Below are 27,903 nucleotides of genomic sequence, written 5' to 3'. Positions count from 1 at the left end.
ATATGCAAGAATTGAAGAAATATTAGTATACTCTCTTCTCCTTGTATAGGCTTATTACCATTATTAAATATACTACCCCTATTCCCAGTAAAGTGAATCAATTTAAAAATATTTGAAGGTTACTCATTTCCTAAACACTTCAATTTTCAGTTTATCTTAAACTTTGATTTAATATGTATGATAAACTAAATTCCCTCAATAAAATCTCTTTTTTTTAAAGATTTCATTTATTTATTTGGGGGGGGGTAGGCACGAGTCGGTGGGGGGCAGAGGAAGAGGAAGAAAGCAGACTTCCGGCTGAGCAGGGAGACTGCCAAGGAGCTCAATCCCAGGACCCTGGGATCATGACCTGAGCTGAAGGCAGACGCTCAACTGAGTCACCCAGGCGCCCCAATAAAATCTCCTTGTGACCATTCTAATCTGAAATATTTGCTGTTTGAACTTCTAGCGGTTTTTCTACAGAATCTGTAAGTAATCACATAAAATCCTGTGACATCTAGCACTGTTCTGTCAAATTAAGACTAACATTTATTAAGTCCCTATCACAGTCAAGGTATTGTGGGAGATACACAGATGAATAGGAGTGCTCACAGTTTTAACAGAAAGAGAAATACTACACTAACAGACATAAAGTGCAATAAAATAAGAACAAAGAACAAGTTAGTATAGGGCAAACAGAAAATAATTTCAATGATGAGATCTAGGATCTCTGAAAGAAAGATGGTTAAGATCAAGAAGAAAAGGGGGTAAGGACATCCTCACTAAAGAAAATGCTTAAATAAATGAAAAAAGTAGACAAAATATTTCAGAAAAGGGGAACAGCATAATGTAGCTGAAAGGCAAGGTAGGAAGAGGGATTTTAATTAGTGGGAGAGAAAGACAGGCTTAAGACACACCACAAATGGGTATGAAGGCCAAGTTCAAGGTGTGCAAATTTTATTCTATGTATACAACAGGAAGCAACTGAAGATTTGGGAACAAGGGAGAGGAGCCATTATATCAATGCCTTTAGAATGGTAAGTTGGTAATTGTATGAAAGTTAAATCAGAGATAAGAGTGAAATCAGAGAGAACAATTAAAAAGATACTATAATAGTTTAAGTAAAAGTGGTGAGTACTTAATTAGATCAGCAACAAGGGGGGGGATAGGAAGAATGGAATTGATTGGAAAAAGACTAGTAGACTAAATGGAATTTGAGAACTACCTGGAAGTTGAGAATTAGTGAGAGAGTGGTCAAAGATATCCCTAAACAAAGAGGCAGTAAGGGGACTGATGGATGTATTAATACATTCTTAGTTAAATCATTCACTGTCCATGTGTTTCAGTCTTGAAACCATAATACAGAAAAGGTAATATAAGGTAGTTAAGAGCTCTTATTCCTTTTTTTTTTTTAATAGGTTTCATGCAGAGAAAGGGGAACCCTCTTATACTGTTCGTGGGAATGCAGGCTGGCGCAGCCACTCTGGAAAACAGTATGGAGGTTCCTCAAAAAGTTGAGAATAGAACTACCCTATAATCCAACAATTGCACTACTGGGTATTTAGCCCAAAGATACAAATGTAGTGATCTGAAGGGGCACCTGCACCCCAATATTTATAGCAGCAATGTCCACAGGAGCCAAACTATGGAAAGGGCCCAGATGCCCATCAACAGACGAATGGATAAAAAAGATGTGGTATGTGTACACACACACATGCACACACACACTGGAATACTACTCAGCCATCCAAAAAAAACGGAATCTTGCCATTTGCAATGATGTGGATGGAACTAGAGGGTATTATGCTGAGTGAAATAAGTCAATCAGAGAAAGACAACTATCATATAAACTCACGCATACGTGGAATTTAAGAAACAAAACAGAGGATCATAAGGCAAGAGAGGAAAAAATAAAACAAGATGAAATCAGAGAGGGAGACAAATCATAAGAGACTCTTAATCATAGGAAACGGGGCTGCTGGGGGGGGTGGGGAGATGGGATAACTGGGTGATGGACATTAAGGAGGGCACCTGATGTCATGAGCACTGGGTGTTATACAAGACTGATGAATCACTGACCCCTTTTTCTGAAACTAATAGTACATTATACGTTAATTAATTGAATTTAAATTTAAAAAATGTTTTAAATAAAATAAATTAGGCTCCATGCCCAGTGCGTAGCCCAATATGGGGCTTGAACTCACGACCCCGAGATCAAGACCTGAGCTGAGATCAAGAGTCAGACACTTAACTAAGCCACCTAGGCGCCCCTAAGAGCTATCAAGTCAGATTGTTGCTCAACTTCTCGCTGCTCCACTAGTCAGCGGTGTGATCTTGAATACATAAATTCCTCTCTTTATAAGCTTCATGTTCTTTATCTATAAAAAAGAGAATATTAACACCTGCCTCAAAAAGCTGTTGAAAGTATTAAAGGAGATAATGCATGTAAACCATTTAGTAGAGGCCTTGCCTGTGGTAAGTGCTATCCTCATCAACATCTTCTATTTGAAAGGCAGGGAACATATAATACTACTTTGTCTCCTCCACACAGCCAAAGTATGAGGTGTTCAAATATTTGTAATTTGAAAAACAAATCAAGACATAATATAAAATATGGTCATTTATTTCCTCCCACATTATATACCCATTGTTAGGAGCATCAACAAGCGATAGCAGTAAAATCCTTTTGTTCTCTGTGCTCACCCTCTAGTGGTGATCCTAAGAAGCTAAAAAAATAGCAAAAACTACAAGGATATGTGATATAAAAATGCAGTATGGAACCAGAGGACAAGGATTCATGGGGATATAATATAGTTAGTTAATACCGTATTGTATATTTCAAAGTTGCTAAGGGAGCAAATATTAAAAGTCCTTATCACAAGAAAAAATATTTGTAATCACATGTGGTGAAGGATGTTAATCAGACTTATTGTGGAAATAATATATTCATATATGAAATGATTTTACATTGCGCAACTGAAACTAACAATATTATATGTCAATTTTATCTCAATTTTAAAAAAAGAATTCAGGATAAACTGTCAAAATAAACTTCAAAGGGAACAGCTAGCTCCCTCGTCAAGGTATACAAACTTAATTCAACTATGAACTGAAGACATCTAATGCAATTTCCCAAAATGCTTCTCAAGGTTAAGTTGTTCCCAAAAATTCATTCACGTAAAGCTCTAGATTAAGCAAAACTAAGTACTTTCCCGTTCTGTGAGACTCTGCAGATCCTTTGAGTTCTGTGATTTCCCAGAAGTTTTTCTCAAACTATAACCAGCAAATTTTTTTTCTAGTAGACTGCCTATCACTATTGTCAACAATGGCTGGGGAATATCTACACTACAAGCTTGTATAATTATATTATTAATAAGGAATCAGGTACTTAATAGTTATTTATAAAGCCACAAGTTAAAAAAATAATCATGCAAATGGGGCGCCTGGAGGCCCCAGTCAGTTAAACCTCCAACTCTTGATCTCAGCTCACGTCTTGATCTCAGGGCTTGAGTTCAAGCCCTGTGTTGGGCTACACGCTGCGCACACAGCCTACTTAAAAAAAAAAATCATGCAAATGCTTAACGTGAGATGAGAGGATACAATGAGAATGATCTTAAAGAAAATCTCAAAATGGAATGCATTTTAATTAAATCTTTAGATATAAGCAAGTATTCTTGATACTTTACATCCATATTTAATATATAAATTACAATAGTCATTTCATAATACTTGTATTAGTTTAACAATAAAAAATAATATAAAACTAATTTAGTGAAGACATAATTTCCACAGACTTTAAAATAATTTATAAACTACGAAAATAAGCCATTATTTCCTCATCAACATCAGAAAAAAAGAACCAGCACTAGGAAAATATTTTTAAACTACATATAAAATAGTAAAGGTGAGATCTTTACCTTGGATTTCCTCTTAGTGCAGCATGGTGTAGAGCATTAAATCCATTATTGTTTGTAATGGTAACATCTGCTCCAGCTTCTAGAAGAACTGCCAGAATGTCATCACGTTTCTTACTTATTGCATCATGAAGAGGGGTATCACCTTCAGAATCCTTTTTTTTAATTTAAAGAAACTTTCATTAGTTCTTGAACCAAATATCACATGTAATATTAATATGTATACTGAACTTCTAAACAGAAACCATATCCAGTAGCCGTCAATAAAAATCCTGTGTTAAATTTTAAGACGTAGACAACAAACATTAGCCTCATTATATTAAACTCATACTCAATCTATATGGAGAACAGAATAAACATGTTGTAGCCTACCAAAGAAAAGGAAAAATAAAAAGTACCTGAAATATGATTCAGCTAATTACAAAAATTAATGAGGTGAAAAGCTGCCCCCAAAATTCATTAGTTTTAAACGGCCTACTATACCATATTCCTACCAGTAATTGTTATGCCCTAAAATTTCAAAACAAACCTACGCCAGTCTTGGGGCCCTAGACCGATGAATTAAAAGTCAATAGTTCTCAACCTTGGCTGCACATTTAGAATCTGTAGGGGAGCCCTTAAAATGATACCCAGGCACAAGGCGCCTGGGTGGCGCAGTCAGTTAAGCTGCCAGCTCTTAGTTTCAGCTCAGGTCATCATCTCAAGGTTGTGAGACTGAGCCCTGCATCAGGCTCCACTCTTGACACAGTCTGCTTGGGATTCTCTCTCCCTTCCCTCTGCCCCTCCTGCTCATGCATGAGTGCAGCACTCTCTCATGCTCTCTAAAATAAAAAAATAAATCGTAAAAAAAAAAAAAAAAAAAAATCAGGCNTTCTCCAGACCAAATAAACCAGAATCTCCAGGGGTGAGACCCAGGCCTTAGTTTTTCAGAGCCCTCCAGCTGAATATATTATGTAGTCATGGGTGAAAATATTAATCTAAATGTTTTCAAGGGGCAGGAAAGTGGCTAATTAAAATAGAAACAAATGTAGAAGAAAATTTAGCAGTCTTGGTCTTCCTTTTTTTCAAGCTGACTACCTTTTTCATTAATGAACTGATTTAGTAGTAAGCTGTTATTCACTATCAGTTATGTGCATAAATGGGTAATTTCGACCTCATTTATTTCATAGTTTCATAAATACTATTCTCAGTTAAGTCATACCTATGATTTATACCATGGTTGCTAACTTCAGCCTGCCACCTGTTTTTGTAAATAGTTTGATTGGATTTCAGCCACACACATCCATTTATGTATTATCGATGGCTGCTTTCATGCTACAATTGCAGCATTGGATAGTCATGATAGAAACTACATGAAAGCCTAAATTATCATCTGACCCTTTACAGAAAAAACTGGCCAATCCCAGGCATATACTCATCTACCATCATAACAAATTCCTAACCCAGGTTCAATCCAATCAGCCACTTTCTAGCCTCCCATCTAGTGGCACTAAAAATTCATGCCTTCAGGGGCGCCTGGGTGGCTCAGTCATTAAGTGTCTGCCTTCAGCTCAGGGAGTGATCCCAGCGTTCTGGGATCAAGCCCCACATCAGGCTCCTCCGCTGGGAGCCTGCTTCTTCCCCTCCCACTCCCCCTGCTTGTNATTAAGTGTCTGCCTTCAGCTCAGGGAGTGATCCCAGCGTTCTGGGATCAAGCCCCACATCAGGCTCCTCTGCTGGGAGCCTGCTTCTTCCCCTCCCACTCCCCCTGCTTGTGTTCCCTCTCTTGCTGGCTGTCTCTATCTGTCAAATAAATAAATAAAATCTTAAAAAAAAAAAAATTCATGTCTTCAGCTTGAGATAGGCTCTTAACATGGCTGGAATAAGCTTCCATGGGCCCTGATCTGTCCTTCCTTCTGGTCCCCACAGTAGCTATTTCAAACATTTATCACTCTTCTCAATTACCTTTCCTATACCTATTGCTCCCCATTCACTCTCAACAGATGCCTTTGTCTCCCATTTCAGAGCAAAAAAAAAAAAAAAAAAAAAAAAAAAAAAAAATCAATGGGTATAAATTATCTCTCCTTCAAAAGATTAACACCCTGTAATTCCTCCCCCATCCTCCAATTCTATAATCCACTTAGAGGCTCTAAGTTCCAAACCCTGTCAGTTCCAAAATGTTATACCTCAGAAATATCAGTCTCTGATAACCATCTAGCTGAATAAAATCTCCAACTCTTTCAGTTCTCAAACCCTCAGTCCCATTACTTCTATTTTTCTTCTTTGCTGCTTTTCTGACGTCTATCCAATCGAATCCATCTGGTTGCTAAAACTATGGACAGGAATCATTTCTTAGGTGACTCCTGCCTCAAAAATTAGGTCCTACTAGAAAAATCAACCCTAAAACCCTGTATATTTTCCAAAACAGAAAATCTTCCAAGACTAAACTAATGACTAGACCAAGACCTGAACATAAATTAAGCTACAATTAAAATAATTTAGATAAAGTAACTATCATTAAATGCAGCCTATTATACTTCCTTAAGCTGCTGAAGCTCACTGTCATGATCAATAAAGTTAAATCAATTCATAAGCTGGTATTTTTGCAACGAAGTCCCCATCCCCACCCTCCACATAAAACCAGTCTACTGACGCTTTCCTTAAAAAGGCTTTTCTAAGAAGAACAGCTGCCAATTTTATCACATAGAATGATCAAACAAAAATGAACTGATAACAAAGGAATGCTTACCACAGAACTCAGTATTTCCTCTTAACAGAATCCTAGCAACGCCTGCAGAATATACATCATTAAAGCTTTTACCTGGAGACTAGGATGACAGCCAAAGTCCAATAAAGTCTTCACCACCTGAAGATGGCCTTTATTGACAGCAATATGAAGTGGCGTCTGCCGGCGCTTGTTGCGAGCATTTAGGTCAGCACTGCCCCGGTGCAGCACTTCTATAACCGCACCTTCGTCTCCAAAAGCTGCGTGGTGAACGGCTCTATCTCCATCTTTATCCTAAACGTCAGCATTTAAATCTGAATTAGTGAATGAATATTTTAGAGAGAAAAATAAAACCTGAAGCTATAATAATTCATTAAGAATTAATGTGAGAAAAGAAAACACAGAATAAAGTCAACAAAATAACCAGAAATTCACTTGAATAGTGATTAACTCCAAAGATAAATGATGAACCTGGATCAATACACTATGTCACATACATATTGGACCAATACTTACATCAGAAGTAGTCTGATCTTTCATTACTCCTAACTTATCAGCCACGATGATAAGCCAACATTAGGAAAAGCGCTTAATTATGATACAACTATACATAAACATTTTTCCATTTAAAAATTTTACAAAGGCTTTTTAATGACAGAAAAATTATATAAACATTAGTTGAGTAATTTAAAGAAGAAAGGATGCCAAACTGTGATCTCAATTAACTTTGAGAGAAATATATCAACATATTAACATGGGTTATCTCTAGCTGGTGAGCGTATACTTTTGCACATTCAAGAACAGGAAAAAAAACAAGTACCACCTTAAAAGATAAAAATGAAACACAAATCAGCATAATTTCCTATATCCAAAATTCCAAAACTATTTCAGAAGAATCAAGTAGGTATGCCTTACCTTTTATAATAGGCCCATTTCTGGAGAGGAGAGGTAGAGAAAAGATTTGATTGCTTAAAAATTTTTTTTAATGTAAGGAACATTTTTTTCTGTTTTTTAAGAGAGAGAGCATGTGTGAGCACAGGGGAGGGGTGCAGAGAGGGAGAATCCCCAGCAGACTCTGCAGAGTCCAAAACAGGGCTCTATCTCAAAACCCTGAGATCATGACCCAACCCAAAATCAAGAGTCCAACACTTAACCGACTAAACCACCCAGGTGACCCTTTTAAGAAACTACTTTTTAAAGGGGAAAAAAATACCTGTACTGCACTATGAAGATAATATACATAGTCCACATCAAAAAAGAAGTCCCATTACTTTGCCAGGTGCAGGCAGAGATGGGTATTATAAGGGTATTATCTTTATTCCAGACTACATCTCAAATCTTAACACCCAGAAGCAAGCATGTTTTAAGACTTTCTCCAGAGCAGTGGTTCCCAACTCATAGTCCCACCCCCTCCCTCATGGACTCCAGCTTTAGCAAGTGGTTTGAAAATCCATATAGTACTTGGGATTATTTGAACTACTTTTCACAGATTTAAATTAAAAACAAAACAAGAGTTAATTCAAAACAGCTGCTGGATTCAAAATAGTCTTTGGTCTTGGCATATTTTCTCAGACAGATATTTAAAGTAAAACTGCTCGTGTAGGAGTCCACAACAATTTGACAACCACCCCTGAAAAGGCAGGAAACTATGATTCAGCCAAAGTAAGAGTTTTTGTTACCTGTCAACCTTGAGCATAAAGAAACTGGCATACGACCGCATGAAAGAGTCAACTCATGCTCCTCTGAGCAGCATTATGTTTAAACAACCCAGAGACACAAACTTTTTACAAAAGAATATTTTATGTCTACATGTATATGAGTATGTGAGAGACAGAGAGATGAACCTCTCTAGTAGTATGCTTCAGAATCTTAGATTTAAGCTCTTCCTACCCTCCAATTTAGATTTATTTTTTCTGACAATTTTTAAGCCAACGTAAGTGATTTTCCTTATGTTCAAAAGGACATCTATCCACTAACACTGAATAAAAACAGGAACTATTTATGAAATGTACCACATGTTTATGGCTGTTAGAAAACACTGTAACACTGTTATGCAGGTCCTGTCATCAATTTATGTGAAAAAAAATAAAAAATAAAAAACCTTAATATATGTATGTCAAAAGGATATACATGAAAAAATTTAAAGAATTTGGAAAATACATACACTAGAAAATAACAATTAAATTCATTTCATTTTTCTTCCAAATAAAAAACCTCAGTTGCACAAAGATCTTAACTAATATGGTTTGTTCTTTCTTCTGAATCCATCTTAAGTATTTCAAATAAAACTAATAAAAAAAAAAAAAGCTCGTTATTATGACTGCTACTGGCACCGAGTGAGATGTTGAGGGACAATACTACAGCTGAGCTCAGTAAAGTTACCTGGAAGGATTTGTGCAGGGGCTTCAGATTAAATCTAAGACTGATCTTGATTCTTTCTACCCTCTTATCCCCCTCGCTTTCCTGTGAACTCTGCAAAATCTACTCTCATTCCTCTCATTCCAGTCTTCCCTAGCTTAGCTGACAGAACCAGAGACCACATCAAAATCCTATCTGTAAGTCACGCTCACCTACTTCATGTCCCTGAGCCACAATATGTACAAGCACCAAACTCGATAGCTGTTACTCCTCAATTTACGCTCAGATCTCTTCTCTTTCCTCCGGTTCTACCACTAATTAATTTAGGCCTTGATTCTCACTCACCTAACTTACTGCCATAGCTCCGCTTTATCTTACCCCAGTCTATTCTTCACTCACACACACACCCCAGAATTCCCTCTGTAAAGCACAACATTTATGTTTAAAACTCCTTAATGTAACTCTACTATGTAATGAACAAACCTCTTTTAAAGCCTACTTCTGTGGACCGCACCTGCTGCTGTCATTGTCCCACATATAAAACTCTAACTTACCAACTTATCTGACCCCCTCTGTTCATGTACAACTTATTTGACCCCAGACTTCAATGCTCTTATCCATCACCTTGTTGGCTTAGAACAGACATCCTTTACAACTCAACTCAGGCAACCCCTACCCTCCAACATCTCCCCTCTCACGAAGTTAACTTACCTCTTTTATTGTCACACTGTAGTATAATTATTTGTTTCCAAGCACGTTTATGTGACTTTGAGCTTATTGGGAGCTACAACTGTATCTTGGTCATCTTTATTCCCAGGATGCACCACAGTGCCTACTAGCTAGTAAGAACCAAAATGGGAACTGAGCTGAATCTTTAACATGCCTTAATTACAATTATGGTTTTTAAATGATTTTTTTACTGTGGCAAAATACAAATAACATAAAATTTACCATCTTAACCATTTTTAAGTGTAAAATTCAGTGATATTAAACACATTCATACTGTTATGCACCCATCATCACCATCCATCTCCAGAACTCTTCATTTTACAAAACTAAAACTATACATTTCACACAATTCTCCATTGGCCCTCTCCCCAACTCCTAGAAACCATCATTCTACTTTGTGTCTCTATGATTTTTGACGACTCTAGGTACTTCACATAAATGGAAGCATACAGTATTTGCATTTTTGCAATTGGCATCATGTCCTCAAACGGTTCATTAACATTGCAGCATGAGTCAGAATTTCCTTCCTTTTTAAGACTAAATAATATTCCGGGGCGCCTGGGTGGCACAGCAGTTAAGCATCTGCCTTCGGCTCAGGGCGTGATCCCGGCGTTATGGGATCGAGCCCCACATCAGGCTCCTCCGCTATGAGCCTGCTTCTTCCTCTCCCACTCCCCCTGCTTGTGTTCCCTCTCTCGCTGGCTGTCTCTATCTCTGTCGAATAAATAAATAAATAAAATCTTTAAAAAAAAAAGACTAAATAATATTCCATTGTATGTGTATACCACATTTTGTTTAGCCATTCACACATCATGGACACTTGGGTTGTTTCCAAGTTTTAGTTACTGTGAATAACACTATTAACACGGGTGTAAAAATGTATCTTTGAGATCCTACTTTCAACTCTTTGGGGTATATAACCCGGAAATGGAATTGCTGGATCACATAGTAATTCTATTTTTAACAAACTATCATACTGTTTTCCACAACAGCTATACCTATTTTACATTCCCCTCCAACAGTCCAGAAGGGTTCCAATTTCTCCATATCCTCACCAACACTTATTTTCTGTTTTGTTTTTTTTTACAGTAGCCATCAGACTAGGTGTGAGGTGGTATCTCATTGTGGTTTTGATTTGCATTTCCCTAATGATTTGTGATGTTTAGCATCTTTTCATGTGCTTATGAGCCATTCATATATATCTCTGGAGAAATGTCTACTCAAGTCCCTTGCCCAGTTGTGCATCAGGCTTTTTTGTAGTTGCTGAGTTTTAAGAAATCTGTATATATTTTGGATATCAACCCATTATCCAACATACAATTTGCCAGTATTGTCCCATATTCTTTAAGTTGCCTTTTCAGGGTTGATAGGGTCCTTTGGTGCACAGAAGTTTTTAATTTTCATCAAGTCCAGGGGCGCCTGGGTGGCACAGCGGTTAAGCGTCTGTCTTCAGCTCAGGGCGTGATTCCGGTGTTATGGGATCAAGCCCCACATCAGGCTCCTCCGCTATGAGCCTGCTTCTTCCTCTCCCACTCCCCCTGCTTGTGTTCCCTTTCTCGCTGGCTGTCTCTATCTCTGTCGAATAAATAAATAAATAAAATCTTTAAAAAAAAAAGACTAAATAATATTCCATTGTATGTGTATACCACATTTTGTTTAGCCATTCACACATCATGGACACTTGGGTTGTTTCCAAGTTTTAGTTACTGTGAATAACACTATTAACACGGGTGTAAAAATGTATCTTTGAGATCCTACTTTCAACTCTTTGGGGTATATAACCCGGAAATGGAATTGCTGGATCACATAGTAATTCTATTTTTAACAAACTATCATACTGTTTTCCACAACAGCTATACCTATTTTACATTCCCCTCCAACAGTCCAGAAGGGTTCCAATTTCTCCATATCCTCACCAACACTTATTTTCTGTTTTGTTTTTTTTACAGTAGCCATCAGACTAGGTGTGAGGTGGTATCTCATTGTGGTTTTGATTTGCATTTCCCTAATGATTTGTGATGTTTAGCATCTTTTCATGTGCTTATGAGCCATTCATATATATCTCTGGAGAAATGTCTACTCAAGTCCCTTGCCCAGTTGTGCATCAGGCTTTTTTGTAGTTGCTGAGTTTTAAGAAATCTGTATATATTTTGGATATCAACCCATTATCCAACATACAATTTGCCAGTATTGTCCCATATTCTTTAAGTTGCCTTTTCAGGGTTGATAGGGTCCTTTGGTGCACAGAAGTTTTTAATTTTCATCAAGTCCAGGGGCGCCTGGGTGGCACAGCGGTTAAGCGTCTGTCTTCAGCTCAGGGCGTGATTCCGGTGTTATGGGATCAAGCCCCACATCAGGCTCCTCCGCTATGAGCCTGCTTCTTCCTCTCCCACTCCCCCTGCTTGTGCTCCCTCTCTCGCTGGCTGTCTCTATCTCTGTCAAATAAATAAATAAAATCTTTAAAAAAAAATTTTTTTCATCAAGTCCAATTTGTCTATTTCTTCTTTTGTTGCCTGTGCCTTCAGTGTCAGACCCAACAAATCATTGCCAAATCCAATGTTGAGAGCTTTGCCCTATGTTTTCTTCCANTTTTTTTCATCAAGTCCAATTTGTCTATTGCCTATGCCTTCAGTGTCAGACCCAACAAATCATTGCCAAATCCAATGTTGAGAGCTTTGCCCTATGTTTTCTTCCAAGAGTTTTATACCTTTAGCTTTTACATTTAGGTCTTTGACCTACTGAGTTAATTCCCATAGACAATGTTAGGTAAGGGTCCAATTTCATTCTTTTGTACATAGATATCCTGTTTTCCCAGCACCATTTATTGAAAAGACTGTCCTTTCCCCACTGAATGGTCTTTGCATCCCTGTCAAAAATTATTTGACCATGTACGCAAGGATTTGTTACTGGACTCTTTATTCCATTCTTCCATTCCATTGGTTTATATATCTGTATTTATGTCAGTACCACACTGTTCTGATTGTTGTAGCTTTGTAGTAAGTTTTGAAATTAGGAAGAATGAGTCTTCCAAATTTGTTATTCTTTTTCAACATGGTTTCGACTATTTGGGGGTACCTTGAGATGACATACTGAATTGTAGGATGAATTTTTCCATTTCTGCAAAAAAAACATCACTGAGATTATGTCAAGATTTGCCCTGAATCTGTGAATCAGTTTGGACATAATACAAATTCTTCCAATCCATGAACATGAAATATGTTTCCACTTACTTATATCTTCTTTAATTTCTTTCAGTAGTGTTTTATATTTTTCACTGTACAAGTCTTCCACCTCTTCGGTTAAGTTAATTTGTAAGTATTTTTTTATTATTTTGATGCTATTATAAATGGAGCTGTTTTATTAATATCCTTTATTGACTGTTGATGGTTAATGTACAGAAATGAAACTAGCTTTTGTGTTTTGCTACTTTGCTGAGTATCTTAATTAGTTCTAAAAGTTTTTTGTGTGGAACTTTATGGTTTTCTACATATAGGATCATATAATCTGCAGAGATAATTTTACTTCTTCCTTTCCAGTGTGAATGCCTTTTATTTCTTTTTCTTGCCTAATTATTCTGGCTAGGACTTCCAGTACCATGTTGAATATGAGTGGAAAAGTGAGTGAGCANCTACCATGTTGAATTTGAGTGGAAAAGTGAGTGAGCATCCTTATCTTTTTCCTGATCCAAGAGGACAAGTTTTCGGTTTTTCATATATGGCCTTTATTATGACTTCTTCATATATGGCTTCATTCCTAGTTTGCTGCTTTTTATCATAAAAGGGTATTGAATTTAATCAAATGCTTTTTCTACATCAATTGAGATGGTCACATAGTTTTTCCCCTTCATTCTGTTAATGTGGTATATATCACATTGATCAATTTTTGTATGCTAAACCATCCTTCATTCCAAGAATAAATCCAACGGCATGGTGTATAATCCTTTTAACATGCTGAATATGATTTATTAGTATTTTATTGAGGAATATTACGTCAATGTTCACAAGGGATATTGGTTTGTAGTTTTCTTATACTATCTTTGTCTGGCTGTGATATTAGGGTAATGCTGGCTTCACAGAATAACTCAGTAAGTGTCCTCTCCTCTTCGTTATTTTGGACAAATTTGAGAACAAATGGTGTTAGGGGCAACCCTGCTGGGAACCCCTCTCACTCCTGAGAGCTTTTTCTGTATCCTCATTTAAAATAAAACTCTATTACTTTACTCAAAAAAAAAAAAAGAACAAATGGTGTTAGTTCTTCTTTAGATGTTTGGTAGAATTCATCAGTGAATCAATCAGGTCCAGGGCTTTTCTTTGTCAGATTTTTTTTATTACTGATTCAATCTTCTTACTAGTTATAGGTATATTCAGGTTTCCTATATTTTCATGATTCAGTCTTAGAAGGTTTTGTGTTTCTACGTATTTGTCCGGTTCATCTAGGTTATCCCATTTGTTGGCATATAACTATTTACAGTAGTCTCTTTTAAACCTTTCCATTTCTGTAGAATTGGTAGTAATGTCCCCATTTTCATTTCTTTTTTTTTTTTTTTAAGGATTTTATTTATTAATTTGACAGAGAGAGAGACAGCCAGCGAGAGAGGGAACACAAGCAGGGGGAGTGGGAGAGGAAGAAGCAGGCTCATAGTGGAGAAGCCTGATGTGGGGCTCGATCCCATAACGCCGGGATCACGCCCTGAGCCGAAGGCAGATGCTTAACCGCTGTGCCACCCAGGCGCCCCCCCATTTTCATTTCTGATTTTCATAATCTGAGTGTTTTTTCCTAATCAATCTAGCTAAAAAACATTTATCATTCTGTTGTTCAAACCAACTTGTGGTTTCAGTGATTTTCTCTATAGCTCTTCTATTGTTTTATTTATCTCTGCTCAAATACTTATTATTTCATTCCTTCTGCTGTCTTTGAATTTTTTTTCTAATTCCTTAAGTTGTCAAATTAGATTGTTGATTTGTGATCAATTTTTTAAATGCAAGCCTTTATAGCTATAAATTTCCCCCTTAGCACTGCTTTCACTACATCCCACAGGTTTTAGTATGTTCTGCTTTTGTTTTCATTCATCTCTCAGTATTGTCTTATTTCCCTTGCAATTTCTTTAACCCATTCATTGCTTAAAAGTATGTTATTTAATATCCACAAATGTGTGATTTTTCCAGTTTTTCTTGCATTATTGATTTCTAACTTCAAAGTGTGGTCAAAGAAAACACTTTGTAAGACATCTACCTTTTTAAATCTATTGAGGCTTAATTTGTGACTTAATGTACAGTCTACCACAAAGAACACACCAGGTGCACTTGAGAGGAATGTACATGTTCTTGTTAGGTTCAGTGTTCTGCAGATGTCTATTAGCTCTAGTTGGCTTTATTGTGTTGTTAATGTCCTCATATTTCTTATCTTCTGTCTGGTTGTTCTATACATTATTGAGACTAGGATACTGAGTCTCAAACTAGTATTGTAAAAATGTCTTTTTCCCTTCACTTCTGTTAATTTTTTTCATATATCTGTACGGTCTATCGTTAAGTATATAAATATTTATAATTCTTATATCTTCTTGCTGTATTGCACTTTTTATTAATATACAACGTCCTTTGTCTCCTACAACCTTCATGATTTAAAGTCTATTTTGTCTAGGGGCGCCTGGGTAGCGCAGTCGTTAAGCGTCTGCCTTCGGCTCAGGGTGTGATCCCGGCGTTCCGGGATCGAGTCCCACATCGGGCTCCTCCGCTGGGAGCCTGCTTCTTCCTCTCCCACTCTCCTGCTGTGTTCCCTCTCTCGCTGTTACATAAATAAATAAAAAATCTTAAAAAAAAAAAAGTCTACTTTGTCTAAAATTAGTACAGCTTTCCCTGCCCTTTTTTGGTTACTATATGCATTAATATCTTTTCCCATCCTTTCACTTTAAACCTATTTGTATCTATGCATCTAAAGTGAGTCTCCTATACACAGAATATATTAGATCATTTTTAAATCCATTCTGCCAGTCTCTTTTATAGTTTAATCCACCTATATTTAAAGTAATTATTGACAAGGAATAACTTACTTCTGTCATTTTGCTATAAGTTTTCTAGATGCCACATAGCTTTTGTTGCCTCATTTCTTACATTACTCTCTCTTTGATACTTAGTTGATGTTTTGAAGTAAAAAACATTTTACTTAGTTTCAATAACATATAAAAATTCATTTACAAGCTTTGCACAGTGGCAGTATCATAGCCAATGAGGTTTATCCAAGGTCTGATTAGTGCTAATTGAAAACTCATTTACAGGGGCACCTGAGTGGCTCAGTGGGTTAAGCATCTGCCTTTGGCTCAGGTCATGATCCCAGGGTGCTGGGATCCAGCCCCATGTTGGGCTCCTTGCTCAGTGGGGAGTCTGCTTCTTGCCCTTCCTCTCCTCTGCCCCTCTCTCCCTGATCGTGTTTTCTATCTCAAATAAAGTCTTAAAAAACAACAAAAAACAAACAACAACTCATTTACAGCTCTATCTGTACCCCTTTCAGTTACTGTTATCACAAAATTACAACTCTGTACACTTTGTAATCAAAAACATAAACTAATAATTTTTTTAAATCCATCAGTTTCTTAAATTATATAGAAAACAAAATGTGGATTTACAAACCAAAGTTACAATAATGCTAGATTTTAGACTATGTATTAGTCTCTTAAATCATGTGGGAAACAAAAAGAATTTAAATCATTAAAATAATGCTATCTTCTATAACTGCCAACATATAATACTTTTACTGAGATTTTACTTCCTAATATGGCTTCAGGTTACTATCTAATATTCTTTCATTTCAATCCGCAGGACTTCCTTTGGGATTTCTTGCGAGACAGGTCGGGTGGTAAATTCCCTGAGTTCTGGGGAATGTCTTAATTTCTCTGTCACTTTTGAAGGAGAGTTTTGCTAGAGATAGGATTCTTGGTTGACAGATTTGGGGTTGTTGTGTTTTTTTTTTGTTTTTTTTTTCCTTTTTAGCACCTTGAATACATCAGTCCACCATTATCTTCTGGCTTCCAAAGTTTCTGATGAGAAATCTCCTGAAAATCTTACGAGGATCCCTTGTAAGTAACAAGTCACCTCTCTTTCTGCTTTCAAGATTCTTTGGCCTTGGCTCTTGGAAGTTTGATTATAATGTGTCTCAGTATGGGTCTGAGTTCATCCTACTTGGAATTCGCTGTGCTTCCTGGATGTTTATAGTCATGTCTTTCATCATATTTGGGAAATTTCTGGCCATAGTTTCTTCAAATAATCTCTCTACACTTTCCTTTCTCTTCCCCCACCCAACCCTCACCCAATCCCTTCTCCTTCTCAAACTCCCACAATGCATACAATGGTCCACATGATAGTGTCCTATACATCCCTAAGGCTCTGTTCATTTTTCTTCAATCTTTTTTCTTTCTATTCCCCAGACTCTGTAATTTTGATTGCCTTAACTTATAGTTCACTGGTTCTGTCTTCTGTCTGGTTAAATCTGCCTTTGAATTCCTCTATGAATTTTTTATTTCAGGTTCTTAAACTTTTCAACTTCAGAATATCTTCTTGGTGCCTTTTTTGGTTATCTATGTCTTCACTGATATTTACATTTTGTTCATACATCATTCCTTGGCTTTCTTCTCATCTTCAACTAGTTCTTGGAGCATCTTTAAGATAATTGTTTTAGAGTCTTTGTCTATTAAGTATACATCTGGTTTTTTTCCCTCAGGGAGTTTCTGTTGGCTTATTTTTCTTCCTTTAAANTTTTATTTATTTATTCGACAGAGATAGAGACAGCCAGCGAGAGAGGGAACACAAGCAGGGGGAGTGGGAGAGGAAGAAGCAGGCTCATAGCGGAGGAGCCTGATGTGGGGCTCGATCCCATAACGCCGGGATCACGCCCTGAGCCGAAGGCAGGCGCTTAACCGCTGTGCCACCCAGGTGCCCCTGGACATTTTATTCTAATAATGTGGTAACTCTGGATATCAGATTCTCCCCCTTCTGCAGGATTTGTTATTTTTTTATTTTTGTTTTGTTTTTGATTGTATTTTTTTTTAAGATTTTATTTATTTATTTGAGAGAGAGAGCATGGAGGCGGGGGTCAAAAGGAGAAGCAGACTCTGCACTGGGCAGGGAGCCCAATGCAGGACTCAACCCTGGGACTCCAGGATCATGACCTGAGCTGAAGGCAGTTGCACAACCGAGCCACCAAGGTGCCCTTTTTTTTTATTGTTTTAGACTGTCTTTGTCTTTACAGCCTGAAGTGTAAATGTAAGGTCTTTTCTGAGCCTACACCTTTCCTTGGCCACGTGCAGTGACTTCCTAATCTCTCATATATGTAGCTGCTTTTGAATGTCCTAGTCTCTAATGCCAGGGTCCCAAAAGGAGAAAAAGAAAAAAAAAAATGGGGTGGGGAGCAGGGAAGGGTACCATTCCTCAGATCTTCCGGAAGTCACTTCAGCCAAGGGGAAATGGCATACAACAATGGAGAATGCAACAAGGGCTGCGCACCTGTCAGTCTGCACTTCCACAGTTGGAAGCAGAAATCAGTGATCAGAACACAGATCCTGGTATTTGTAGAAAGGGGTTTGCCCATCCTGGCTCCTACAGGGTGATCTAAGAACATAAACACGGCTGCCTGCCACTGGGCTGGAAGGTGAGGTATAGTGCCTGCTGAACTAAGAGCTAAAACTGACAAAAATCAACCACAATTAACCTCTAAGTCCTCCCCTGGACGTAGCAAGTCTTCAAAAAAATCCAGAGTTCTAAAACATTTACATCAGAAAGAATTCTGCCAGTGCCGTTGTTATCTAGGTGGGGAGATGAATGTCTCCTACTTCATACACCACTATATTCCCAGAATCTTCTCAGTAACCACTGTGATTTTTAACACCAATGGAATTAAACATTTCCTGAATATCCTGACACTTTCAGTAAATTAGTTCAACTATTTTATTATCCCTAGATACAGTAAGTAATATTGTACTTCATCTTCTTTTCCCTAAAACACATTTAATTCACCAAGATGCTGGTATTCTAAACTTCAGCACAATTGTTTGGAAGTAGTACATTCTGCTTGATTCACTCAGTGAGTACTGGGTGCCTACTACAAGCCCAGTATTGTTCTGGACACTAGGGATACAGCAATGGGCAAAATAAAGTTCCTACATTATAAACAAAATAAGTAAATAAAATGTAAATGTTAGGTAGTAAAAAGGTCAAAGAAAAAATATCACAGGTAGGAAGGATTAGATAGGACAGCCAAAGGATGGCCTCCCAGGGTGGGTTTGATTAAACAGCTGAAGGGAGCAAGAGAGAAAGCAATGAGTAAAATAGCTGAAGGGAGTGAGAGAAAAAGCCAGGAGGCTATCTGGGGGAAGAAATGTGAGGACCAGGGTGGTAGCAGCAGGAAGGGTAAAAATTGTTTAAATTCTGGATATATTCTAAAGAGCCAATAGGATTTAGTGATGGACCAGATGAGGCATATGAAAAAACAAAAGATAAATCAGTGATGATTTCTTAAAACTCAACCTGAGCAACTGAAAGAATTTGCAGATAAGGGGAGACAAAAACTCTGGTGTGTCTCCTTTTAAAGCTTGACCTGTTTTGTTGGGGCAATTTCAGATTTTAGTCTGCTTTCCTGTAAAAGGCAACTTAAAGACTGTTTTCTGGGTCTTACAAATCTAATCTTTTATTGGCACTCCACATTCTTAACAGTGCCAGTTTTGGGGGTGAAGCATCAGGGTAGGGAGGTGGGGGAGCCTCCATTCAAAATCTGAATTAACATGGATCCTCAGGAACTATGTACAACCAATTCCTACAGCCATTCTGGAGGTTACCATCCTGAGTCCTGATTTATTTTTAAGAGAAGAATTTCCTTAAACTGACCAGTCCTGAAGCCCACCNACTGTGCCACCTAGGCGCCCCGTGGCACTCCACATTCTTAACAGTGCCAGTTTTGGGGGTGAAGCATCAGGGTAGGGAGGTGGGGGAGCCTCCATTCAAAATCTGAATTAACATGGATCCTCAGGAACTATGTACAACCAATTCCTACAGCCATTCTGGAGGTTACCATCCTGAGTCCTGATTTATTTTTAAGAGAAGAATTTCCTTAAACTGACCAGTCCTGAAGCCCACCTGTCCTTTCCTTTTCACTTTTATATTTACATAAAATATTTCTACAGCTTTGTTTTCATTACTAGATAAGAATCAGACAGAATTAGTACCTGTTTCTTAAGAAACCATATTCTCTACCTTCTACCAGTTGGAAAGAAACAACCAAACAAAGGCGATAATAACACCAGAGATTCCCTTGGTGTCGCTGTGTACTATAAATAGTATCTTACTTCCCTTACCCGAACGCTTTAAGTTACTACACCATAGATAAGGAACCTGAAGCTTATACCAATTAAATTTTTTGCCCAGTATCACTTTAGACAGCAACAATACCATTAAAACGTGAGTTTTCTGACATAATTTAGTATTGTTCTCTACTATTAGTCCTCTCCTTCACAACAGTTTTCGTTAACTTTAAATGATAAAACCGCTCCAAATTTTCAGACAACTGCAGTAGTACATATCTGTACTGTATTTGAAAGCTTACTGTAAATGACATACTTTTTAAAACTGGTCTTTCATTCAATCCTCCACACGTTTCTTATTATAATTCATCAGTGGGGGAAAAAATATATAGAGTCCCTGCGGGATCCAAAATTAGCTCACATATAAAAACATACCTAAGATCTCACAGTCCTCAGTGCCTTTACCTATACATTAAGGAGGAAACAGAAATGTAATCCTACTGTACTCAGTAGGTCATGCATGGAGACAACTTTCCAAAATAGCTGAGTTTTCCCTAAGAAAAAGAAATAGGAAAAAAATGTAATCTGAGATCACAAATTAGAAAGGTATAATATACACCAAATAATTTAAGAAAAGCTTAAATCAACTGAAAAAAAAAATGCAATAGTCATCTATACAAGGGGCCAGCAAACTTTTCTTGAAGGACCAGAAAGTATCAGGTTGACAAGCCACACAACTAATCAATTCTGCAGTTGTAACATGAAAGTGGCCACACACAATAAATAAATGAATGGATGTGCTGTATTCCAATAATACTTAGCAATATAAATGGAGGGCTGGATTTGGCCTGCAGACTACAGTTTGCAACCCCTAATCTATACTATCTTAAATATTTGCAAACACTTAACTTACTGAGCCACACCCCAACTCCAATCTTACCAGGTCTATGGTATCAACTAACCATTTGTTTTATATTTGAGTTCAGTAAAAGAACAGTGCCAACTTTGTTCCCACCCCCACAGCTGCACCACCATTGTGCACAACCTCTGGTATGAACAAGAAGTCTTTAGAAATACAAATGGCTAGATAGTCCAATGTTGTCTGCTTTATTAATTAAATTCTGAATCAGAAAGTACATTTTATAAAAAATTAAGCAAAAAATTTTATTTTTGGCCTCTTGTCTTATTAGCTATAATCAGAAGGGCTTTGGTATTTTAGTAGTTGTTGCTATTGTAGTTTCTGGATTCATTAAATAAAAAATAGGATATCTGGGGTGCCTGGGTGGCTTAGTTGGTTAAGCATCTGCCTTTGGCTCAGGTCATAATCTCAGGGTCTGGGATTGAGCCACGTCTTCATAGGCTTCCGGCTCCACAGGGAGCCTGCTTCTCCCTCTCCCTCTGCCCCTCCCTGCTTGTGCACTCTCTCTCAAAGAAATAAATAAAATCTTTTTTAAAAATTGGGTATTCAACTCAGGGAATTTCATTCCATTTCCCCAAGCCAGATGAAAACAATAACACAATAAAGTAACTGTCTTCCATTTACAAAATATTAAATTTAAATTAAGTCTTTCATTACTGAAAGAAACCTTGTAGCATATACTGGATTCCTAAATTCATTACCAAGAAAGATGTGAATTAAAAATTACTACTGTGAAAACAAAATCAAATCATATAATCTCATTCATAAAGATATCACAGTAATGAAACTATCATATAGTTTATAGACATCTACCTGCTAATTTAAAGTTCAAGTTTTTTTTAACAACAGAAAATTCCAACATCAGAAATGACTTATTTACAACAACACCATTGATTCTTTAGTAGCTGTCCAACAAATCAAAATACATTCAATCTGAGAAAAAAACAAAAACAATGCAAGACTTCTCATTTCAAATATGTGTCTTCAAAACTTTTTAATTAATAAAAACAGGCTGGTCCACTAATTTAGTCCTCAGAAAGTCAAGTCATTAAGCTTCCTTAGATGGGAGTATCATTTGGACAAAATTACAACTTTCTGCCTAGTCTAAATTTGATAGGATTTGACTTATTCCTAAATAACCTTCCACTAGACTACAATAAATGTTATTTTAATGTATTTTTTCAATAATGAGGTTATAGTATGCTGTAACAAAGGAAAACATCCTTCACAACACACATAGAGATTATCAACTGAAATTCCAATGACAGTAAAAAATATTCATTTCCCTTTTAAAAGAATATACTCTCAATTAAATTAAGCATAGATATATACATATAATGATAAACATGCACTGTTAAAATTTTCAAAAATCCACATTAAGGTCAAGAAAAAATAAGACTAAACAAATTCTAATATACTGATTCCCTTACAAGATTAAAATAAAGAAAGACCTCTGAGTGTCACTGATCTGTAAAAATCTTGACCAACATGATCTATATATTCCCCTTCTCTCAACTTCTTTAGTATGATTCTTGCATGAACCCATCTGGGTCCCAGCAGCATGGTGGTCCTGCCAGTAAAGGAAAACTCAACTCCTATCTTCACTTAGGGTTATATCTACAATATTGAGAGATCAAAGAGAAACAAGAAATGCTTCAAGTTATTTCTTGTCAAATTTTTCTTTTCAATCAGAAGACCCTTAGGTGATTATTAAATTTTAGGAGTGAAAGCAATTCATCTCATAATATAGAAGTACCATTTCTAGAACATTAATTTTTTACTTAAGTAATTTTCAAGCTTAGTTTAATTACCTCTGCTTCTACATCCACATTTTGCTTCAAAAGTAACTTCAAAATGTCAACATGTCCATTCTGACTAGCAGCTTGCATAGCTGTGTGACCAGCACACTGTCCATTTACCTAAATAAAAAAAAAGGATGAAGGATTGTCACAAATCACAAAGAACCAATATAAAGTATAGGTTTAAATCTAGCACACTGGATAAAAATAAAAATAAAAAAAATAAATCCAGCACATCGTATGATTCTTTGAAAATAATTTAGGTTGGTGTTCCACATATCCTAGTACAGATCACCAGAAACTTTTCTGTAATTTAGAGAGGGGAGCAAACATTTTTCTTTTTTCTTTTTTTTTAAGATGAAAGTTCCATTGTTCGAAGAGCTATCAAAGAACTGTTTTAGCCAATCTGCAAAGCTGAAAAAAGAAAGGAAGTGAGGGAGAAAGTTATATTAGTTCTATATATTTACTTCCATTTGAATTATTAAAGCTCAGAGTCTATGTTTCAATGAAAAAAAGCAACGAAGTGAATGGAAAACTTTTAGAAAAGATACTGTCCACTATATAAATAAATTCAATTTGACAAATATACTGAATACTGTCAGCAAACTGTCTTGAGGAATACATGAACGAATTAGTAGGGTAGCTGTATACAACTATGGCATAAAGCAGTAATTTCCAACCTTTTCTTCATTTCAGATATTGTGTAAATGCATAATTTCTCCATGACATACCCAAGGCTAAGTGTAATTTCTTAAGCCCACCCCATTCATCACTCCCACCCATAAAACCATAAAAGATGGAAGCACCTGGGTGGCTCAAGTTGGTTAAGTATCTGCTTTCGGCTCAGGTCATGGTCTCAGGGTCCTGGGATAAAGCCACCATCAGGCTCTGTGCTCAGCTGGGAGTCTGTTTCCCCGACTCCCCCTACCCCACCCCTGCTTGCATGCATACTCTCTCTCTCAAGTAAATAAATAAAATCTTTAAAAAATAAACAACCATAGAAGATGGTTAAAGATGGTAGCCTGACCACACAATTATATCCTATTCCTCCTCGGACTATATTAAAAAGACATTAAAATAATTAAAAACATAAAAAGCCATAAAGACAAAAGGAAAGCTAACATTAGAAAATAATAAAAAGCAACACATTTTTGAAAAGGAGAAAACTGACTTTATAGAGAAAAGGAATACAAAACCTGGGAAACCCCACACACAGTCAAAGCCTGCAAAAGCAAGCACATCAGAGGGCTAAGAAGAAAAACCCCAGGTAGAAGTCTGAGTGCAATGGCCACACTCCAGGCCACTCTTCTCAAACTCAAGGATAGGACATTAGCCGCCATGCACCTAGTCTGTAAACAGAAAAATGGTTTCCTCCCTTAAAACAACTGAATAGCCATGGACAACAGACCTCTACATGATAGCATTTAAAGACCCCAAAAGCTCCACATGCACTCACCATAATGCAAAATCAGTCACTAAATTCTATCCAAAGAGAGCTACCAATAAGCTTTTTAATGTCTTATTCAGATACAAACGGACAGCCAAAGATCAGAGATTTAAGGAAGACCTCAAAAATTTAAAAAACACACAAAAAATAATTTCAAAAAAAAAGAAAGAAAAAAATAACTCTGGAAGAAACAAATGGAGAGAAATAAAACGTTCAAGTAAGAAACTTCAGTTAGAGATGTTCAAGAAGCCTTTACATCTAAAAATCAAGAAGAGGATGCTATGAAAAACAGGAAATCCCATTAGAAGAGCTAGAAGCTGAGCTGATATAAGGCAAGAGAACAGTTTTTCAGTACTGTGAGACTTACAGACCATATCCCTATGTATTTATTTGTGGTATAAACATTTATATCTCAATAAAACTTTTTTTAAAAAGGTATATACTTGTAAGTGTTCTTTAAAGGTTAGATTGCACTTGTCTTCATAACCTCTCAACATCTTACTAAAACAAGAGTAAAGTTTTATTTTCTTTGAAGCCTCAATCCACAAAGATAATTAGAACTAGCAAAATAACACACACACAGACAGACACACATGCAAGCACCTATACAGGAAGGTGAAAAGCAGCCCCTAAACCTGCTACGAGAAAAACCTAGACGTAACCCTTAAAACACGGAAACCAAAAAAGCTCAGGTATTGACTGGATACCTCTGGATATGGGGATAATGTGGTGGTTGGTGCTAAATGCAAAAGCACTGGTTAACAATTTGTTTTAGGGGCGCCTGGGTGGCACAGCGGTTGGGCGTCTGCCTTCGGCTCAGGGCGTGATCCCGGCGTTATGGGATCGAGCCCCACATCAGGCTCCTCTGCTATGAGCCTGCTTCTTCCTCTCCCACTCCCCCTGCTTGTGTTCCCTCTCTCGCTGGCTGTCTCTATCTCTGTCGAATAAAGAAATTTAAAAAAAAAAAAAATTTGTTTTAAAAGCATTTAGATCCCTGGATTCTCTCACTCTGCTCAGCTGAGTGGTCCACTGTGACACTAGCAGAAACCTTAAAGTTTATTCTCTGGAAAGAGTGAAGTATTCCCTAGCCTAAAGAAACCAAGTACTGTATTCAGTACTTTGGGGCAAAGTACTAAAATTAGAAGTTTTATGTAAATATTTACATGATGAATGCTGAGAATCCAAGCCTACTTCCCTTACTCACTATTCATGAGCTTGGCAGCCAGATTTACATCCTCTATGCAAAAGAATTAAGAGACCTCTCTGGGGAGTCAGACTAGCCCAAAACAAAAGACCTACTGGCCGATGCCAGGACTAACGAAAGGAAAAAAATGAATCTAGACATAAACTGTGTATCCTTCATAAAAATTAACCCAAAATGTATCAAAGACCTAAATGTAAAACACAAAACTGTAAGTCCTACAAGATCATAGATGATGTCTTTGGTGTTATTTCTGAAAAGTCATCACCATACCCAAAGTCACCTACATTTTCTCCTGTTATCATCTCACAGAAGACGAAATGAACACATACCTGATATGCCTGAATGTCTTGGGAGATTAGACAATTAGAAGTTTGCAGAAGAATTAATTATAACAATATAGATTACAAACAAATGAAAAAAACTTTAAATTATGTCTGAAGTTAAGAGGGACTGACTGGGAAAAACCAAAGTGAATTTCCTGGAATAAAGAAAATGTTCTACATCTAACAGGAGTGTGAATTACGTGTATGCATTTGTCAAAATTGATCCATGTATTTCATTATAAGTAAATTACACCTCAATTTTTTTTTTATAAAAGAACAATTATGAACACCAAGGAAAGCAAATGGTTATATAGGAAAATACAATCTAGCATCGTCCACAGTTCAGATATGTCATTTAAATAATAACATGCACAATTAATTTTAATCTTAATGAAGTTACCATATAACCTAACCACATTAAGAAGCTGAGAGGAGTGTGTATGTGTGTGTAGGGAATGAGATGGAGGTGGCAAAGAAAGCTGAATCCTCATTTTCACAGTAAAGTACCAGAAGATAACACCTAAAACATAAAAACCAAGAAAAAACAATAGAAGTATGTTATTGGAAGATGTGGAGGTAAACATATGAAGAAAATCAACTGAAAGAGGTGAACGCAGTAGCCTCTGAAGAATGGGTAAATAGAACTGAGAAGGAAATGTTTTTCATAACCAACCCGGTAGAACTATTTTTTCCCTTTAAATTTTTAGAATGTATATAGTTAAAAAAACTAAATTAGTAATTAAATGAAGAAAAAAATTAAGTATAATTTAAATCTGCTTGGTTGAATATAAAAAATCATTTGGTACTTTGATTTCTGAAACAAAGTATTTGTGATGTATCTCACAATCGAGAAACCATGTGCTGTGCTAGCTGCACCTGCCATCTCCCTAATAATTAACATGCCACATGAGCTCCTAGGAATATGACGTTGTACTACTTCAACTACAGTCTCCGGGACAGCACTGAACATCGTATTGGTACCAGCATGGTAGCAATAACAAAGCCAATGAATGACTAACTAGAACCAAAATGGACCACCTAAAATACAGCTTATGTGAATGGTAAAATACAATAAACTATTAAGATTTACAAAATGCATGACCTCTAATTCATCTGCATTATAAACTTATATAAAATAGTCAACTTTCACAGGAAAAGGTTTAGATTAAATGTTTTGAGAAGAGGGATAGAAAACTGCTTATAAAATTTACAAAAATATATTTAAAAGATATGGTAAGATGACATTTCCATGAGAAATGGAAAAGGACACTGACCACTAAAAAACCTAAGTGTAAATTTTGTCAATCATAAATTTAAAAGGTCACAGTGTTAAAATAAGAATATGTCAATATCTTTTATAAAAGTACACTGAAGAATGATGTCCAGTGTCTTCTTTAAAATACCTCACAAAAACAAAGAAGAAGGAATGGATGAAGCACATGTGGAAAAATCTCAATAATGATTGAACTGTAATGTTCATTATACTATTCTATTTTCGTATATGCTTCAAATAATTTTTAAAATGCTCACATCCACATCTGGTCTTTTTAGCAAATCTTCCACTTTAGCAACATCTCCATTGGCAGCAGCCTTAACTAATTCTTCATTGAGGTCACCAGATTCTTGGGTTTCAAATAATTTCTTCAAGAGTTGGGAGAGTCTTTCTGTAAAGCATCAAATAAAGCTGCTAACATAGGAGGATCTCAAACCTTAACTACTAAACAAGCATTACCCACACATACATACTCTTCCGTTTTTATTATTTCTATCATTAATGTTATTTTCATACTATAGTATACGTATACCCATGCAAGTTATAATTACTACCATATAAACCTGCATTAAATTCCAACTCATAAGTATTCCCAGTTTTCTCCAATTCATGTATTTCAAGTTATAATTTCAGAAAAAGTAGAGAGTTACATATAAATAACCATTCAAGACTTAGAAGTCATACCAAAGATAATCACAAATGAACACACTACAATGGGAGTACCATAACAATACAAACTTCCTTTCAGGTTTTAAGCATACCACATCTCAGAGCTCTATGCTACAGACCTTAGAATAAATCAACAAATCAATGATTATGATTCAGAAGCAATGTAATCTCTATAATATTTGGGGAAATGTTTTAGGGACAAACCGATTTTCTGTTGAGAATGGTCATCTAAGTGTTAACATACTTCAACAGTTGCCACATGATCGGTACTGACTAAAACAAAAAAAGAACTAGGGATAT

The 27,903-nt window shown here is 36.5% G+C and overlaps 1 protein-coding gene and 1 non-coding gene across 2 annotated transcripts in view; one reads left to right on the top strand and one right to left on the bottom strand.

Moving 5' to 3' along the window:
• Positions 1-27,903, bottom strand: part of MIB1 (mindbomb E3 ubiquitin protein ligase 1) — a 128,678-nt gene that overhangs the window by 46,950 nt on the left and 53,825 nt on the right. Inside the window, exons 9-12 of the mRNA XM_034643299.1 lie at positions 27,192-27,325; positions 22,700-22,807; positions 6,694-6,891; positions 3,897-4,048 (exon numbers count right to left, since the gene is read on the bottom strand). Coding sequence (XP_034499190.1) covers positions 3,897-4,048; positions 6,694-6,891; positions 22,700-22,807; positions 27,192-27,325 — 592 coding nt within the window. The remainder of the gene's footprint in view (positions 1-3,896; positions 4,049-6,693; positions 6,892-22,699; positions 22,808-27,191; positions 27,326-27,903) is intronic.
• Positions 15,880-16,025, top strand: LOC117796227. Its single transcript, XR_004620592.1, has one exon. It is a non-coding gene; the product is annotated as a U4 spliceosomal RNA (small nuclear RNA).

Source organism: Ailuropoda melanoleuca, chromosome 14 (assembly GCF_002007445.2).
Source record: "Ailuropoda melanoleuca isolate Jingjing chromosome 14, ASM200744v2, whole genome shotgun sequence".
NCBI classification, from domain to species: domain Eukaryota; kingdom Metazoa; phylum Chordata; class Mammalia; order Carnivora; family Ursidae; genus Ailuropoda; species Ailuropoda melanoleuca.
Note: the sequence above shows the minus strand (reverse complement) of the source record. Positions and strands in the feature narration are given on the sequence as shown.